Raw genomic sequence first — 20,730 nt, 5'->3', positions numbered from 1 at the left:
AGTATACTATTAACCTAGGTATTAAAACACTTAAAAAATTACTTTTTTGAAACATCAGGTTGAATGAAATGTGCTGTTTACTGGTATATTCAGGAACTGTTTAGTATTTGTAATAGTTATATACTTGTATTTAGAGTATTGTTAAATAATAAAAGCTGTTGAGTGTAGTAGTTTATTTTTTTTTAAATTCAGTCGCCTTCAAACTAAAATAGAAGATGGTTTAAAATCCTATTGTTAGTGTAGGTATATATGTAACAAACTAATTAATATTTACAAGCACTATACCAGGATCTTTCAGAAAATTCTTCGCCTGGCACGAAATTGCGCAAGTATGACCGAATGTTTATTTGTGAAGTATGCCTCTTTTGATGGTGTTTCGTTAAAAGTTTTTTGTAATATATTCAAGTTTCTTAGTGGACTGTAATTTGGGTGATTCATCCGTCGGGAGGATAAATAATTTTTATAACAATGTGGTGTTGAAAAGCATTATACTTTAGAACATAATTGAATACACATAATGTTCATAAAAAACAGAATAAATAATACACAAACAAACAGAATAATAAAACTGCAGTCGTTACAATATAATGCGAATGTCTATCATTCGAGTAAAGTAATTGATACGGCTATCGGTCGAACACACATGACATGTCTGCTCGCTAGCCCATCTTGCGACGTACAAACAAGAGGAGAGACAAACTCTTCCCACCAAGCGGCCATACTAAATACTAATTAATTGCTTAGTTCAAAACAATGTAGAAATACCCCAAACAGTTGGTGTGTTCCAAAGTTTCAGATGTGCTCATGTAGTTGCTTGTTTGTAGTTAATGAGTATAACAAACAAGTTTTGACATTTTCTAAAAAGTGGAAGCGGTGAGCTGTTCTAAATAGTTTTAAAAGGTTTAACCCTGATGGATACACAGAAAGAGCTAGATTTCACTTGAAACGATTTTTCCCCTTCGTTCTCAATGCTAAAAAAGTGGGCTATTAAATTTAAATACGGTTGTATATTCATTCAAGATAATGAAGGCTCAAAACCCACTACAATAGACTACAAAATTATCGCAAAAATCCACAATACTGTATTAAATGATTGCAAACTGAAAGTGTGCAAGCTTGCTGACATTACAGACATCTTGTTAGACTGTGTACCCTACATTTTACTTAATGTAGAAAATTTTTTTTTCTATGAAAAAGCTCTTTGTTCAATGCATGTTGCATCTGTTAAGTCTTACCATGTCTCTGGTTAACAGAGTCATGTTTCCGTGCATTACTTCAAAGTGATTTTTTTATTAGACCAAAAACTTTCCAAATCACTGTCTTGTAATAAAAAATTCATTTTAAGAAGAGTTTTCTATGTAAAATTTATAAATATCTTGTATTCTTGCATTGACCTTTGTCCTTAATCAGTTCACATACACATACACAATTTACTAGATTCAAACATCATGGTTTATATTGAGTAGTTTACAATTTTCTTTTTAGTAATTTCTTACAAATTGTTTATTGGATTAGTATTAGAGGAGTAATTAAATCCTTTGTTTTTAAAGGTTTTTCATATTTTTGACAGTATGACATGTCACTAATGTTATTTGAAATTCCTTACAGAAATAAATTTTGAAGTGTGCGTCAAAGTTTTCCTACCGAATCATATTCTTTTTGTTTTTGAATGTACTAACCACTGGCACTAATGTTGAACACTGGCCCTTCAAAATATTTATATATGTATTTTGTTTCTTTTTTAATTATTAACCGATTGTAAATGGCTATTTTCAGTTTTTCATTAGATGGACAAGGTGGATTAGCTATTACTGTGATGGACTATTCTCTTTAGTAGTCAACCTCGCTCTTTCTTTGTGATAAATAGAAACAAGTTTCTTTAAACTTTAAATATCATTCAAAGCTCCCAAGCCAATATTACATTCAAAAGCTGTTTGTCATGTCTTACTGCTATGTTCTAAAAGACAAACAACTTTGAAATAAGGAATGTTCAAAAAATGTAATTTTATTACTATCAACTTAATAAATTCCCATAAACATGAATTATTGATGGATATTTATATTTAATATTTCAGTGATATTAAGTATAGATTTTTTTTATGATCACATGACTTTTTCCTGTATGTTGGTACAACTGTTAGAAGGCACCATGTGAAATTGCAAGTCATTCCATCCATCAATTTGCTGTAGGCAGCTGTCTGAATCAGTTGGAATACATGTGTTGTTGAAAATGGAGAAAATCCAGTATCATACAATGACAAAATTCTTCATAAAAGAAGATTTGACACTGTCCGAAATCATTTGAGGATTGTAAATGTGTGCAGTGACTCTTCTTTAATTTCGACCATGAAGAAATGGACAGCCGAGTTTAAATGTAACTGTGAAAACATCCAAGAAGATCCACATGAAGGACGTACAAAATATGCAACCGCACCGGAAATCATCAAAGAAATGCATAATGCGAGTTTGGTGTACAAAGTGTGTGAAATCGCTAAGAATGTAGGTATTTCAAAAGAACATGTCAGTTGTATTTTGCAAGAAGAATTCCACATGAAAAAGCTTTGTGCAAGATGGCTGCTGTGCGTGCTTACAACAGATCACATTTGCACGACACTTTCTGAACAGTGCTTGGCAAATTTAAAAGAAAACAAGAGTTATTTTCTGTGTTAATATGCAATTATGGATAAAACATGGATTCACCATTACACACCAGAATCAAAACAACAATCCATGCAGTGGACAGAAGCCGGTTTTTAGCTCTAAGGAAGTGAAGACAGTACTACTGGCAGGAAAGGTCATTGGTCTTTGGGATGTGAAAGGAATTCTGTTATTCGACTATCTTGGAAAAAGTAAAATAATAGTTGAGGAATACTATTCTAACCTTCTAATGAAACTGGATATAAAAATTTGTGAAAATAGACTTGGCCTGCTGAAGAGAAAATTCATTTTCCATCAGGACAATGTACCCGCCTACAAAGTGTCTTGGCGATGGAAAAATTGGGGGATTTGCACTATGAAATACTAGAACATCTACCCTGTTCCCAGATTTGGCTCCTTTGGACTTCCATCTCTTCCCAAAACTCAGTAGTCTTCCTTACTTGTCAGTGTTTTTCGTCCAATCGAGTAGTAGTTGCAGCTGTAGACAAGTACTTTCCAGCACTTCTGGAGGACACAACAAAGACAGGATAATGGTGCTGGAACACCGCTGGATGAAATATATTAATATTAAAGGAGATTATGTTGAAAAATAAATTCACATTTTCATTATCTTTTCAGACCGCCCTCGTATTTTTTACTATTAATATGAATTTTGTGTTTTATTTTTAAATTTTTGTTAGCATAGTTAACAAATTAAAATTTTTAGGTGAAGGAAGCTCACTTTAAGGCTCATCCAGAGTGGAAATGGTGTAGTAAAGATAGGAGAAAATCTTCAACAGGGTCTGGCCGTGGCAAGTTAGGTTCTGTTGATGAAGGTTCATCACCTCCTCCTACATCAGCTCCATCACAATCCCTCAGTCAAGATGAACCTGCTACAGCCGATCAACCCCCTGAGGTATGAGCATAAACTTGTAAAGGTTTAAAGATTCAACTAACGTTTTCAAAAAAGTTGATATAAAACATCATTATCAGAATAAAATTTTTCATGTGATGAATAAAAATCTATTTTAAGTAAGAAAATGCAATAAAAGTGAAATCGTGCTAGTATATCAGTGATTAAAAATATTACTGCTTGATTTATGAGATCACAAAATGTGATGTGCTCTTTATTTAAGCCTTTTTGCTCACCCAATAATGGAATTATCTAAATAGACTCTTTAACTTATGACTAAAATCATCTGAATGATGGGCTGATCATTCACATCTGCCCAACAGTTATTAATTTTTAAGCAAATATTGGTACATACAAACATGCTGATTTACATATAAGGTAAGTCTCAAGTTAGGCAGTCTTGGACTATCCCCCAAGTCCTTCATTGGAAAGTACTTCATTGATTTATATCTGCATTTCTGATTGATTTAAAATAATCAATAAACTTTATTATTGTAAAATAAAAAATAAATAAAAATTTGAACGTAAATTAAGTATTACTTGTCAAAGTGTATAAATAGATAGATAAACAGTAGTTCTACTCCGGGTGACTGAAGTAATGTTGGCATTGCTAATGGTTCAGTGTAGAAGGGAAAGTGTACTATTACAGTATGTCGTAAATTGCAAGAAGCTAGTCACTGGTCCAGAAATTCATCACCCTGTGCATTAACTGAGCTTTCTAAACATTGATGAGTAATAATTGAATATTGTATAGTACTTTTCATGATAAGGGATTTTAATTTGAAAATTATTCTTATAAATTGTTTTTTTATTTTTAAAATACTATATGCATCCAACAGAAAGATTCCCTCTGAGCTATACAGTGTATTAGATTTCAAAGAAATAGTAATAATTGTTTAGAAGATTGTTCATATAATATTTTATTACTGTGCTTCACAGATAATGCATTAACCTTTTTAACTTATTTCACCTTCATTTTTTTCAATTTCAGCTTATTATCTATACATAAACCTAAATTTTAATATCACAGACCTTTTTAATTCTGTCATAAATTAAAAGATTGTTTTCTAACCCTTAAACAGCAATTTCTAATTTTACTCTTCCACTGGTAGTATCTTGCTGATTGATGTGATGCAGCCATTGAATATGTTAATTTCAGTATAATACTTGTCATTTAGACTACATTAGTTAAGATAAATAATTTTACATATTTTTAGGTTGATTTTGTTTAATATGATGCAATTTGTTTTTATCTTTTTTCATTATTTGTTTGTTCCTGTGATTATTATTTTAAAAATTTTTTAATGTATGTTGAAGCTTTTTAAAATAATATGATATTCCTTTCTGAAATTGATTTTAGTGATGACATTGTTTCAAATTTTTGTATATTTTCTTTTTTTTTTAATTTTATGCACATCAAATTTTTTTCGTTTTTTAAGTAGAAAAACTTTTAATAAATAATACAAGCCTGCAAAATTTGGGTTGTGAAATGTTTTTTAACTTTTGGTAATTGATTCCTATGTATTTTTTAGTAACTTGTACCAACTTTTTAGTAACTTTTACCAACTTTAAAGTAAGAACTTTTAATTATACAAAAAGGGTTTATTCAGAAGAGGATCATAAAGCAAGATCATTAAGAATGACTAAATATTGGTAGAAAGTAAAAGCTAAGAACTTAAAGGCCAAAAGATCGGCAAAAAAGACTTGAATTACTCTGACTAAGGGGTCCTTTGCGGCCTTAAAAGAAAAAAAAAAAAATAAGACAAATTTTTTTTAATGATAAATTAATATAATATATTCACTTTTTTGGCTTATACTTTTTTGGCATTCTTATAGCTAAACAGTTAGTAGAAGAGGAGGCAGTGGGGGTTTGTGTAGAAGATGACAAGACAGTGGGAGAGATTGGCTGATAGGTTGTGACAAGACTTAACAAAATGTAACATGTTTATAGGCAGCTATCTGCACCATTCATGCACTGTGCAACTATTGTCAGGGCCATTTCAACCATCAATGTGCGCAAATCGAGTTTTTTCTGCCCTCCGTGATCAAACGCATTTTTGTCAGTGGAAATATATATTTAGACCATAAAGTAAACTTCCCATTCAAAATGGCTTTTAGAGGCTGCAAAAACTCTGCAGATTCCTTCTGAGTTGCATTTGTAATTGTGAAAAGGCAAAAAAATATATAATAAATTTCATTCGACAAGTGTATCTCACTTATTTCTGATTGAAAATAGTTGAAAACTTGGGCATTACACTACTTTGCTACTCATGGGTTGAAGGACTTAGATGGTGGTCAAAGGGTGAACAAAAGCGTTCATATTTGGAGTTCCACTGGTGTGGCAAGAGCTACAAAATCCAACCAATGATTGTTACTTTTGTTCGACTATTGCTTATGGTTTCAATTTAAAGAATAAAAATAGAATCATCTATTCAAATGTACCATCCACTTTATGCCTATACCTACACTCATGGTTCAGATGTACAAGTGCCAATTCCACCAGAAAATTTACCTAAAATAGGCAATTCCACAAGTGATTTAAATGAAGATAACATTGAGGAGTATAAACCTGGAGATAGCTGTGTACCAAACTTTATTCACAGACTGAACTAAACGATTTGGTTCGAGACATATCTTACTAAAGAATATTCAGAATTGCTTGGTTCAAGGCTTAAAGAGAAGAATCTGCTAACAGCTGGCCCCTCATTTTCTTGGTTCAGGTACAAAGAAAAGATATTTTTTGGAAGAAGGAGAATTAGTCTTTTGCACTGATGTATGTGGACTTTTGACTCGATTTAACATTCTATATGAAAGTACCAATTGGAAACTGTTCATAGATTCATCTAAAAGAACCCTCAAAGTTGTCCTTCTTCACAATGGGAATTCGTATCCCTCAGTACCCATTGAATATTCTGTTCACTTAAAAGAAGGTTACGATAATTTGGAAATTGTTCTTGAAAATTAAATACAACAAACATAACAAAATAAGTGGATTATGTGCAGTGATTTCAAAATAATATCGACGCTCCTAGGAGCAAGGAGGATACACAGTGTTTCCTTGTTTTTTGTGTGAATGGGGTAGCAGAGACAGAGAAAATCAGTGGATAAGAAAATATTGGCCAAAAAGAGCTTCATTAGAACCAAAAATATGCTCTGAAAAGCTCTCATAGATCCAAATAAAGTTCTCTTTCCACCTCTGTAAATCAAGTATGGCTTGATGAAGCGATTTGTCAATGCCTTACCAAACGAAGGTAAATGTTTTAAATACAGCTGTGACAAAGTTCCATTCTTATCAACTGTCAAACTAAAAGAGGGTGTCTTTACTGGTCCTGACATTAAAAAACTTGTCAAAGATGGTAATTTTGAGAAACGAATGGAAGTTGCAGAAAAGAAAGCCTGGGAAGTATTTAAAGACGTAGTAACCAAGTTTCTGGGCAATAAGAAGGATCCAAACTTAAAATCAATCATTTAGAACATGATGCAGAAGTACAAAAATTTAGGTTGCTCCATGAGCTTGTAGGTTCACTTCCTAAATTCATATGTGGACCGAACTATTTTCTGGAAAATCTGGGTGCTGTTAGCAAATAGATGGATGAGAGCTTTCATCAGGACATGAAAGAAATAGAAAGGAGGTATCAAGGAAAACGGACTACTACAATGATGGCAGACTATTGTTGGATGTTACACCGAGATGAACCCTATAGAGAACGTAGAAGGAAAAGCCCGAAGCAGAGTATAAACCGTCCTAACAAACTTTGACACAGGGAATAATATTGTAAGTATTTTACATACTTACATCATTAAGGGTGGATGAAGGGGGGAGTAATTTCCAAAGGCATGATGCATCTCACAAAAATCAAATAAATTTAAAAATGCACTGTAATAGAATTTAAGCAATTAGGTATTAGAAATTATTTTGTGACAATTTTCATTAGAAGTTAAGGGGTCAAGATACCCCCTGCCTTTCTCTTCAGACCACTCAACTGTTTTTAGCTAAAAGAATGCACAGTATAAGCCAAAAAAGCAAATTATTATATTAATTTATTATAAAAAAAAAAATATTTTATATCTATTTTATTATATCATATTTTTGCAATTTTTCAATGTTTCACAAATTTTAAAATTTGTGAAAAATCCATGATGTGATGGGAAAAAAATGAATGTATTTTCAGGTTCAGCATTAAAAATTACAGAAGAATCAATTATCAAGAACTAAAAAACACAACCATTACAGCTTGTGTAACATATGCAATAAATCTTACAGTAATTCTTTTCAAAGAGCAGAAGAAAAGGAAAAGTAAGCCTATTTTATTGTGTTATCAAGTTACAGTGAAATGATGCACTAGAAATAGTTATAGATATTTTCACATTACTTGATGTAAAGGCTAAAAAGGCTTTTCTATATATAAAAATGTATTTGCTGATTAATATTAGTATTTTCCTGAATAAAAAATGTGATTTATACTTTCCTTTTTTTTAATGAATTAGTTCACCATAGAAGCTTATACATGGAAATGGAATTTTTTTTGTATGAAAAATGCCATGTCTGACGGATTGAACCCGAGACCACTGATGAAAGGCCCCTCCACCATGAAGATAGGCTTAGGAGTAACTTGGTTTGCTTGGCATTTCTAAAACGTTCCCCATTTGGTCACCCTAAAGCATAAGACTGAATGTCTGTGCCACAAACAGCTACTGAGCCTCGAAATGTTTAGCGACCAGTGTCCTAAATAGCTCCTAGAGCTTACCTAGCAGCATGAGTAGACTAAGCGCAGTGCCATACACCACTGGCTTACATGTCCCAACCGCTCACTTGTCATATATTTACTAAAATGGGTAGGCACACCCAGTCAACTACAAAAAATATAATGACATCCATAAATTGAAACTTACTTTGTCCAGACAGCAATTCACTGCCACGCCTAGGTCGCTGAATCCCAGCAAGTACCTGACCAGCTAATTAAGGCTCCAAGCACTTCAATATGGTACATACATCTTCTATGTTAGCTTCCCACAGCAGTGCAGTAGAGTCTTTCCCTTAAGTAAACTATTGATGTCAGTTGAACAAAGCAATTGCATCAAGGAACTCCAACACGGTCTGACAATGCAGCTCTCGCCACTGTGACTTGCTGCTTGTGAGTGGCCAATTTTCCCCTTGCCTCTAAGTTCCAGGGTGGCCTGGTCTCTCCCTCCTCCGCCAAGAGCAGGGCAGTCAAACATCAGGTGTTCATTTGACTGGACCTCCCTGCAAATGCACAGCTCATCAGCTGCCAGATAAACTTGTACAGGGATCTTCGCTTAGTCATGGTGTCCCATTCCAGCTGCTATGCTTCCATTGCGAGGCTCTGCAGCCTCTTCCACAGGCAGGAGGTGGGTAACTAAATTAAATTTAAATCGGGTGCATTGTGACCACCATTCCATTCTGGTACTGGCCCGGCCTGAAATTGAACCCAAATACCTCAGCCTCCCGGCCTCTTCGCAATCTCCACATGGCTGCCCAAACTTTAATTACTGAATCGATTGGGAGAGCCTTTCCCAATATGGTGGTAGCCTCGTAGGAAGTTAGGTTGTTTTAAAAACCTCAGTGCATACAGTTAAGGCTCTGTGCTGGGCACTCCTTAAATTTTAAACAAGTATGTACATTTGACGGCCCGACAACCCATAGAATCCTGAAGAATCCTCCTAAGTTTGTGTATCACTGAGACTACGTCCGCCACTACTTGCTTAATGTGGTTGCTAAATAGCAACTTATCATCAAACAAAACAACTAGTTACTTATGAACTCTAACTCGGCTGATTACCCAACCTTAATACTTAATGTGGGTGTTTCAACTGTATGATAATTTGTCTGCACCCTTGAGAAGTATAAACTTGGTCTTTACACAGAAATCTTTAAATTTTGAATGTCCATCCAGTCCTCCATGATTGACAAGGCTGCTTGCGCTCGATCTTCCAGCTGCAGTTGTGAATTACCACAAACTAAAAGGAGGACAGTCATCGATGAAAGCCTGGGCCGTGACCCCTTCTGGGAATGTCAATCCCAGAAACCCCGTCAAATATCAGTTTCAACACTAGGGGATTGAGAATGGAGCCCTGCAGACTTCCCCTGATGATGGATTTTTCCACAGCTAGGTGCGCATCTTTAAACAGAGCTGTACGATTTGACAAATAGTCACATACTACAGCCTGCAGGCGTACAGGAACATTGCGGCATTTTGATTCATTGAGGACAGAACTCCAGCTCAAGGAAGGAAATGCTGCCTCTATGTCTAAAAATTGCCAAAAGATATTTGCAGTCTGCACTTTTGACCACGGCAAGATCATTTAAGATGCAATCCTTGGCGCCAACTCCTTTCGTGAAGCCATACTGTATCGATTTAGAAAACAGTTTACCTCAATGCTTTCCCAGACCACCCTTTCAAGCAACTTGTCAATTACCAGCAAGAGGCTGATAGACCGATAACTGCTGACCTAAGAAATAACTTAGGAATAAATTGTTGATATATAACTAATCTGTTTTTCACTGATTACTCAGCTGATAAGATATAAAATCCTGAGGAGATAAAACCCAGCAGAGCCGTATTTTATTAATTTTTTTTAATTAACCATCTGCCAAAGTGTACACAAGCTTTTAATTATTTTTTTTTTTAATGTAAACTGAATTTCGAGTCGATGGTATAAATGTAGATGTTATTACCATTTTCTATCTTTACACGCTGTCTCTAGATAATTAAATAAGATTTTTTTTACAGTGGTTGATTATAAAGTTTGATTCTATACCTCATTTTTAACACGTGTTGATATTTTAACCTCAAAAAGTTTACTACGTTCTACATCTCCATTTTGTGCTTTATGTTTTCTGTTTTGTTAGTGTAACAAATTGATTTTTGCTTTACTCTCAGGTTTTTCATTAGATTATTTACTACTTCTTACAATTTGATTTAATAAGGTACGCATTCAGGATTGGCTATATTCACGTCTTTCTTCTTTTCACTGGCTGTTCCTGGTCTTTGATTCTTGTACAGATTACATATAGCAAGTTTTAACATTTTAAACATTTTGCATTTCATATGTCTTTTCAGTATCTTCAAATTTGTTGCAGTAATTTTATTTTTTTTTAATGTACCTTCTGATATTACATTTAATGCGATAGTATAACCAAGTATATTTATGTTATTTTATTTTCTACTATATTTAATTTATTATACCTGCTTTATGCTCAGAAATACACTTTAATTCTTAAAAAAAATTCTTTTCCTGAAGAATTCATTGTCTATGCTACAAAAGTTTCACTTTCACCTTCTTTTTTCCAGAATAAAATTAATCAACCAAAAGCTGAAGGGGCTGCAGTAGGCAGGAATCGAAGAGCAGAAGATGAATTTTCTGATGAGGACCAAATGGTATGATTACTTAAAATTTTGACTTAGTTTTAAGGAATCTGCTTCTAAAAACACAAGTTCTATGAGTATAAACAGGAGTTTTTTTGCTCTGCTCATATAATGACTGTAAAATAAATATGACTGATTGAACATAAGTCTGAATTGTCACCAGTAATATTGGGCTGCTTTTTTTCTCCTCTCTTCAGTTGTAATCTGCATTTCTGAGGAGGAATATTGTACACGAACATATAATACTATTGTGCACCTAATTATTACATTCTGCCTCAGTCATAATTTAAAAACCAATTTGGAGATTACTCTCCCTCTCTAACTCTTTCTCTCTTTCTTTCTCAGTTCACACTTAATGAATGGTGCAAGTTATTCATGAGAGGAGTTATAAGCGAGCTGTATTTATGATAAAATAGATTAACGTAGTACTTATTACTGTAGAAATTATTTGAAAAATAAGTGAAGTAGTATTAGGGAGTTCTTTAAAAAACTTGAAATAAGCATTAGGAGTATAAAAACTATAGTAAGCAACTATCTTAGATTTAACTTAGTGGGTGTTTGTGTGTTTTCCATTTCTTACGGCCTAGAATTTTTACAGCAATAAGGAAAAGGATAGAAACAAGTTTTTACACTGTAATAATTGATGATGATACATGGGAATCACAAGAAGCTAGTAATATTTAACCTCACCTCCAAAAAAACAAAACCATGTTTTTATCAGGAAAATTTCTGGCAACTTCTGGGATTTACAAAAATTACTCTATTTCCTTCTCTCATAAAACAAACAATTATCTCTTCATCCAGTCTTTATTTGTTTCCTCCAGGACAATGCTTGCCCTCAAGTTGCCACTTTTAACTAAGAAATCTTGTAAGTGGTATATATTGATCTTCTTTCCACATAGCCCAAATTTAGCACCACCAAATAACCATCCACTTTAAGAATATTTCAGAAAGAAGAAACTAGACGTTAACGAGGAGGTTATTGATTTTATATAAAAATGGGTCAGCAGGCAACCAAAAGACTCATCTTTTAGAATTAAGAAGTTTCTTGGGTGTTAGAATAAGCACATTATACTGGTAGAAGACCACATTGAGAGAGTGTGCTGGCCAACTCCATGAATTCAGTAAATAAATTATGGCCACAAAATTCCTGTTATATTTATTTAAAAAAAAAAAAAAAAACATTTTTTAGTTTTTTGATGTTCAGTCTATTGACTTGTTGTAATTAGGGACTTATATTTTCTTCAAAAATTAGAGAGCTGTCTGAAAACTTACTCTTAATTCTATTATATTTATTGTATTTTTAGTAGTTGAAATTAATGATCCCTTTGTTCAGTATGTTAGGAACAGAATAAATTATTTTTTATTTTATTTTTTTCCCAGATTAATGTTTATTCATCATCAGAACTGCTTATTCTGTGATAACCATCTTCATATTTTTTTAATTGTAATTGTTATTTTTTCCAATTCACAGGTTATATGTGAAGAAGCAGAACTTGATCTCAAATGTAAGGAAAAGGTTACCGATTCTGATTCAGAATCACAAAGCGAGACCGAACCATTAATTGAAAATAAAGCATTTCCACAGCAGAGGTTTAGTCCTGTTTCTGGTTTATCTGGCGAGATAACATGTCGGCCTAAACCAATTAAAGCCAGGTAAGTGTATATCATCTATAATTTTATTGCTTTTGTGTTTGTGATTCATCTTTTGTTTATGTTTTTGTAAGGGTTCAATTTTTTCTACCTGAAAATTGTAGTTGTATTTATGATTGATTGTTTATTATAATAAAATTGGTGGCTTATTGAGGCAAAGCATTGATCTAAAGAATGCTATTTTTGTGAACGGTCTTGAATAAAAAGGAACATCTGATTTAGGAAATCTGAATTTTTTTTATATCTGAATAATCATTGTAGGAGCAAGAAATATCTATATTTGGGGGGGGGGGGAGAGGGCAAAAAACACTTTCATGTTATCATCGTCCAGGGTAAAATAATGACAAGGGACTTCTCGGATATTAAAATATTTATAATAAAATAGCAAAATAAAGATAGAAAAAATAGATATTAAAATAGCAAAATAGGATTAAAACTATGATGAAAACTAATATAATAATCGGAATAATATTGAAACAGTAAAATAAATGCAACAATTAGGATAATACATTAAATGTGAATAATAAAATAATATCAAAAGTTTTATGGGTTAAATCTTATTAAATATATTAATTCTCTTTAGAAATAATAATACCTCTCTAGTACATCCTTTTCATTTCCTAGGATGCACTGTGGTTTTTTCACATTTCTATACAGATTCCAGTTTAGTGATAAATTACGCAGTTATATTAGAGTAGAAATTCAATTCATATAATTTTATCGAATTCAATTTGTATTTTGGCTAGCATTCATCATCACTATCGCATTAGATTATTCAGCAAGATATTCTTTTTATGTCACCATATGACACTTCAAAAAATAAATAAAAAATACATTTTTATAAGATATATAAGTGTGTAATATATAATTAAAAATATTTGTTCTGATATTTTGGTTTAGTTGAGCTGACTAGAGTCATCCACCATTTACAAGACATTTTTGTAAAAATGTTTGTCATTTTTATAATCATTTTTCATATTTTTATGAAGACACAAATTTTTCACAGTTCTTTAGTCGCAGGCAGTTTATTTTTGTATGAGAAGAATTTATATAGGCCAATCCAAAATTTAAATAAAATAAATTTGTTAAAACAAAGTCAAACCGACTTAAAAACTTACAAAATAATTTTAAATCTGTCACATTCAGTTACATCCAGTCGCCAGTACCTTGCATTTATTTTAATCTATTATTTGCACTCTCATTGTCAACTGTCATTCATAAAAAAATTATGAATAAAAAGAAAACCATTGTAATAAAAAAACAAAAATGATTCCTGAGATTTTTTTTGTAACCTTTCAGAGCTATATTTTAATTTTTATTGCTCAATTTTTTATTTTAAATTAGATTGACAAATGTAAATTTCAACCTGTATTTTTACCTCAATATATTGCATTTTAGCAGTTTTTTTATCATTCACGGAAAAAAATGTAGAAACATACAGACTTCACTTGAATTGGTAGTTGTGTAGTAAATCTTTTTTTTAAATATTGAATTTAAGCCTGTATTGTTTGTAAATAATCTTCACTTTTATTAAATTATGTAATATAGTTTATTACAAACTGATCAAAATCCTTTTTTCATTTTCTTTTAGCATAATCTAACATACTTTTCCCCTTCAATTGAACAGTATGAACTAAATCATCAGTTTAAAAGAAGTCTCCTTTTCTTCTTTTTATCATAAATGTTTTTAAAAAAATTAGTTTTATGTTATAGATCTTTTTATTTATAATTCCAAAGTAAATAAAAAAACTGATGTATGTACATATTAAGATACAATTTATGGTTATGTGTCCGCTTCCAAATGCATGATACCGTCCATCCGTAAGCATATTTTTTCAAGATCAAACTAGTTTTATTATATATATTTGAAAATTATGTTCCATGCAAATATTAGTTGAAATTTCAGGATAAAAAAAGATGATATAAATAGATATGTCTCCTGATAATAATAATATGGTGTCAATAATCATGTATATGAAAACTGCACTCCTGCCTAACTGAGCCCGCACTCACAAACTCAGTTTTCATAAGTATTTATATTTGTGTTTCGTAGTTTATTGTAAAAGAATTAAAAATTTTCTCAAAAATGTAAATACTTTTTCTAAAATTACATGCAGTGTTTTCCAAAAATTTGAGCAGAATTAAAAAAAAAAAAAAATTTTATTGTTTTTATAAGCTTTTATTTAACTTGCTTTAGTTATTATCAAATATGCAACTGCTATATCTTTTGATCTATTGTATGAAAATCATTGAAATTTGGTACACGTATGTAACTTTGATTAGAATACTACGGTGTTCGAATTTGGATATGCGCCACGCTTTTATTTAACTAAATATTTTCATTACTTTTAATTTTAAAATTTAATAATTATTACATTTATCTATTTTTATTTATCAGTTATTTATTGGATGTTTATATAATTTATTTTTTACTTTTCAGTGCATTATATATTTGTATATTTGTTAATATATTATATTTTTTTGTTTAAAATTCTCAATTTGATTTAATTCTTATTTTTTACTTTCTAGAGGGTTTTTCTAATTTGTTTCCTTTTTTTATTAATGTTAATATTAATATTAGTTAAATAAAAGCTTTTTAAAAAATAATTTTTTATATGTAATCAAATATATTTTTGTAATTTTTTTGTTTTTTGTATTTTTTTTAACAATGCTGTTAAAAGAAAACAAGCTTTGAATATAATGGTAAAATTGGTTTTATTAATTAAAAGTGTTTTGTAATTAATTATTTTTTCTATTGTAGTAGTAAATTTCAGCAGCAGCCAGCCGGAGGTGATTCACCGTCACTTTCTTATCCATACCATTCTCCAGTGAATCCAAATGGTGTGTCTGCATTCCAGCCTACTGGTGGTGCATTTAAAACTATGCCTGCTTCACCTAAGGTAATAGTTTATCTAAAAATCAAAAGTAAATTTTTATGTTTGCATATTTGATTACATCCGACACATTGCATGAATTGACATTAAAAGGCTTACTAAAATATTCTTAATTTTTAAAAATTATCGAGTATGTGATGTAGTCTAATGTTGGCGAGTTATGAATTATTGTTAAAATTGTGTACCCGTTCATAAGAATTGTCTCTGTTTTATCCATGGTTATATTAAAGTAATATGAGAATGTTATATGATTGAAATGCTAGTAGTTGAGAGAGAATATAAAAGCTATTCCAAAATTGATAACTCACTGTCTACCATCCAATGCTGTAGGAAAAATTATTTTATTCATAAGTTACCACTCTACATCAGGTACAATAACTACTTGAATTTGACCGGCAATTATGTCAAGTAATCAAATAACAACACGGCTTTTACAGATCTTTATAAAAGAAATCTGTCGAGGTAACTGTCCAGTTAAAATTTCATCTGTGACCTGTTCACAGATTTAAAGTTTTATGTAGCCAAAGCCAACCAAACCAACATCTATGTAAAGAAATGTTAGCCGCTAAGTACTGACTAGACTGTAGGGAGGTAGAAATTGTTCTCAAGGAATGTCAGTCTGTGATCATTCTTTGTGTTCTTTCTGTTCATCGATCAGTTGCTTTAGTTTCTATACTGTGCAGAATTGATAGAAACCCAGCTTGTCACAGCTATAAGAAGTCACTCAAAAAAATTCACGTTAACAAATTCATTATGCCGATTAGCATAATCTCATACAAAGAGAACAATTAACAAATTGAGATAGTCTATAGAAATTGAAATTAAGCCTTTGTTTCAGTTTTTTATGAAATAGAAATTAACATTAAAATACAAATCAAATTTCTTATCATCTGATTGATTAAAATGTATTATACATATTATATGCATTTAATACACGGGTAAGTCAATTATTATCCGCAATGTAGTTATAAATTTTATTGCAATACAAATAGGAAACTTAAATGTACATTTTTCAACATAGTCCCCTTGCATTTCAACGCACTTGGTCCATCGTTGCATAAGCTTCCTGATGCCCTCCTAAAAGAAGGTTTATGGTTGAGCTGCGAGCCAGGAATGCACCGCTTCTTTCACTATTTCGTCCAAGGTAAATCGACAGTCCCTTAATGCCTCTGAGTGGACCAAACAAGTGGTAGTCAGAAGGCGCAAGATCAGGACTATACGGAGGATGAGCCAGTACTTCAAAGTTGAGTTTCTGGAGCGTTTCAGCAGTATGTGGACGAGCATTGTCGTGCAACAAAACAACACCTTTCCACAGCAGTCCTCGGCGTTGGCTTCGAATTGCAGGCTTCAGTTTGGCAGTAAGCATCTCACTGTAACGCACACTGTTTATTGCTGTGCCCCTTTCCTCATAACGTTCCAGTACTGGGCCTTGTGAGTCCCAAAAAACCATAAGCATCAGTTTTCCTACAAATGGTTGGGTCTTGAATTTTTTTTGCAGGGTGAATTTGGATGTTTCCATTCCATACTCTGCCATTTACTCTCTGGCTTGTAATGATGGATCCATGTTTTGTCACCAGTCTAAGAAGATATCCTGTTTGTTACCATAATGACCCAAATGTTTTTGGCAGATGTCCAAGCGCGTTTGTTTATGCAACTGTGTGAGTAGTTTTGGGACCTATCTTGCACAGACTTTATGAAATCCAAGTCTATTGTGGATGATTTCATAGGCAGAATCGTGACTAATTTGCAGACGATGTGCCACTTCATCAATAGTTACTCGTCTGTCTAAGAAAACCATGTCACATGCACGCTCAATGTTTTCCTCATTTGTGGCAGTAAATGGTCATCTGGCTCCTTCGTCGTGGGTAACACTTGTGTGACCATTTTTGAATTTTTCAATCCATTCATAGACACTCTGCTGCGGCAACACACTGTTCCTGTACTGTACCAAAAGTCTTTGATGAATTTCAGCCCCTGATACACCTTCCGACTACAAAAAATGGATCACTGAACGTTGCTCATCTTTGGTGCAAACAGAAAGTGGAGCAGCCACGGTTAACGGCAGGGCAGCGATAATGAAACTAACCCAGCAGCATCAAACCTGCACAGACCTAACAACAATTAAGCCACGCATGTGTCATCCTGCAACATGACAGTACTACCACCATAAACAAAAATATAACTAAATTGCAGATAATAATTGACTTACCCTCAAACACCACCAAAACACAGAGACAAGTTAAACTTATATTAACGTAATTGTAAATTATCTAATTATTACTTAACTTTATATTTTATCTAATTACTGTGTTTTGGTGGTTTTATTTCATATAATAGTAAGTTTAATTTAATATTTAATTTTTTAATTTTATTTATATAAAATGTTTTTTGAATCCTTTAATTCGGCATTAGTTATAAATACTGTAACATTATATTGTCACATCTAAATCTGATAGTTGTCATGACCAGTTGAATTAAGTATTGGTTATAACTAATCTAGCTATTACAATGGGTATGCCTGTTGTAGTGCCCAACAATTTATATTTTCAATATTTATCTGTCATTTCACTTGTGAATGTATTGAATATTAACCACATTTGATCACAGCTACAGATATTAATAGATTGATGTCAAACGAGTGTGTGTTTGTAAATATAATATTTTTCTAAATATTCAAATCTATTATTATTATTATATTGCTAAATAATTTTTAATTATTTAGAAAACAATATTTGTATGGGTACATATAATTTGAAAAATGTTCTTTTGTTTTATATGTTCTTAAATATTATTATACAGTTTCTGTTTAAAAACCCATTAGTTTTACTTACCATTCTATGAATTCCACTCCTGTTAAATTTATCTTGTGGTTTAATTTTAGTGTGATTAAATATTTTGTTGATTTTTTTTTGGTAGTTTAAAAAGTACATAATAATTTTCACTGTTCTAGATAATTATTTTATTTGTATTTTTATTATTTAGTCATATATTATATGTTTTTGAATTCTTTTATTGTTTTTCTTTTCTTCATTAAAATATTATATTATTATATCTATTTCTACAATGGATTTTCTGATAGAGTATTTAATAAATGATGAAACTATAAATTTGAAAAAAATATTGTGTAAAAGTTTTTTTTTTTATTTTGATGTGTTATTAATCACCCAAACTTATCAAATAGCAATGTTTGACAAGTTGTTTAAAAAACCATTTAATATATTTTTAATTGTATTACAGTACATAGTACTATGTAAAATTACATGAGTTGCATACCTATGAAAAATTGTGATAAAAATAGAAAATTTTTACTGAATCTGCTGTCTCAAGAACAAACAGAATCCCAATTTTTATAAATATAGTACCTAAGTTAAATCATCTATTTTATAAATTTCATTCATAGAACCTTATGCTATCTCTTACGTAACATGATTTAATTAGTTTAGTAATTCAAAAATATTAAGGTATAAATAAATTACTAAAATATGAGATTCTATCCATACAAATCTTACTGATTTGATTCTGTGGTTTTTGAGATAAATTTTACATCCAAAACTGGTCCTCAAAGTTTAAAAACAATGATAAACCATTCATTCAGTTTGGTTTAACAGTGCCTGAATTTTAAGTGAACGTCATTGATGTTTTAATTTGTACATACGTATTTATCTATATAATTTAAAATAATATTTGATGAAAAACTAAAACCAATAAAAAATGTTTAATCTCTGTTAGATTTATTTGACTACATTCACAATACAAGTTTCATAGTTAATTAATTTAATTATTATAATTTTGTACAATCTCGTTTGATTGGGTTTAAATGTTGAAGTTAATTAATTTTTTTTTTTTTATTAGGTGGTGAAGCCAGAACCATTTTCTGTAGTCAGTGGAAGTGGAAGTTCAGGTACATCATGGACTGTTGCCGTATCAGATACTTCTGTAGCGAGCACTGTAAACAGTGATTGGATGAAAAATACTCAAGTTACTGGAACCTCTTCATTCCGTAATCAACCGTTGACAACTGTTAAATTTTCTGCTGCTTCAATACCTTCCACCATTAATAATAACCAGAATATAAATAAAACAACTATTGCTATCACTTCAAATTCAAATGTCCAACATTCCTTTACTACAAATCTTGCTACAAAACAGTTAACAAACACCTTTGTTCAACAGTCAGGGTCTGTTAGTAATAATAATAGTAATAACAATAATAACAGTAACAACAATAATAATCAAAATATAAGATTAACTTCAACATTGTCCACCGGGCAGAATGTTGTTGTTCAACAACAAACGCAACAATTTAAACAAGTGTCACAAAATAATAATGTTCATCAAAATATTAGAACTGTTTTAACATCTCAGAATTCATCACAGAGCATTGCGGCTGCGACTATCAAATCCACACCATTAATTACCAGTGCTACAATATTACAGCCCAAAACTGTTAATAGTTCACAGTCTATATTAATACCGAGTAATCAAACTACATTAAAAACTGTACCAGTTTTACAAACGACTACTGCAAGAACATCATCGTCCACATCTTACCAAGGACAACCAGTTCTCGCATTTCTCAATACCGCTATACCTGGTTTGACGACAGGTGATTCTGGACCTTTATTGACAAATCTTTTATTGAAACCGGCAAGTAGAATAAATGTTGATGTCGATCAAGGTAATAATACAGGTGTACCGACATCAGAAACTGTTCAATATTTTGTGCACAGAGGAAGTTTACAGAATGTCACATATTTACCTGCACAAGCTAGTTTTCAAATACCAATCTCAGGTAATTAAATTATTTCATGTTTAGTTTACATTTAGTATGTGTTTATATATATATATATCTGGAGGAATTATTTTTATTGTATACTTTTGCTTTTTATCGGATTTAAATTGATCAATTCACTATTTACTTGTGTGCATGTTAGTGAAACTTTATCTCTGATTAAACAGAGTGTTTATAAAAACCATTTCAAGAATTCAGGGGATGGTCCCCCACATCAGAATAAAGAAAAGCTTTATATCAATATATGTTCGGGAATGCTTAGTTTACCGGCTATCCACCATTTTGTATTTTTTACCTAAAAATTTATTTCTCAAGTGTGGTTAATTGTATTGAACTGAAATTTCATATACTGCTTGAGTACCTTGAGATTTACTTTTCTAAAAGCAATAAACCTGATCTCTCAATCTGTTTCAAAATGGCAGCCATGTAAACTTTTTAATTGTTAATATTTTT

The 20,730-nt window shown here is 31.5% G+C and overlaps 1 protein-coding gene across 2 annotated transcripts in view; it reads left to right on the top strand.

Annotated features, from left to right (window-relative positions):
• Positions 1 to 20,730, top strand: part of cic (Putative transcription factor capicua) — a 116,300-nt gene that overhangs the window by 44,023 nt on the left and 51,547 nt on the right. For both annotated transcript variants that reach the window (XM_075371209.1, XM_075371208.1), the window contains exons 12-16: positions 3,365 to 3,553; positions 10,864 to 10,950; positions 12,413 to 12,594; positions 15,353 to 15,491; positions 19,338 to 20,277. In XM_075371209.1, the coding sequence (XP_075227324.1) occupies positions 3,365 to 3,553; positions 10,864 to 10,950; positions 12,413 to 12,594; positions 15,353 to 15,491; positions 19,338 to 20,277 (1,537 nt within the window). The remainder of the gene's footprint in view (positions 1 to 3,364; positions 3,554 to 10,863; positions 10,951 to 12,412; positions 12,595 to 15,352; positions 15,492 to 19,337; positions 20,278 to 20,730) is intronic.

This window comes from Lycorma delicatula, chromosome 7 (genome assembly GCF_047948215.1).
Source record: "Lycorma delicatula isolate Av1 chromosome 7, ASM4794821v1, whole genome shotgun sequence".
NCBI lineage: Eukaryota > Metazoa > Arthropoda > Insecta > Hemiptera > Fulgoridae > Lycorma > Lycorma delicatula.
This window is presented reverse-complemented; position numbering and strand designations above follow the sequence as displayed.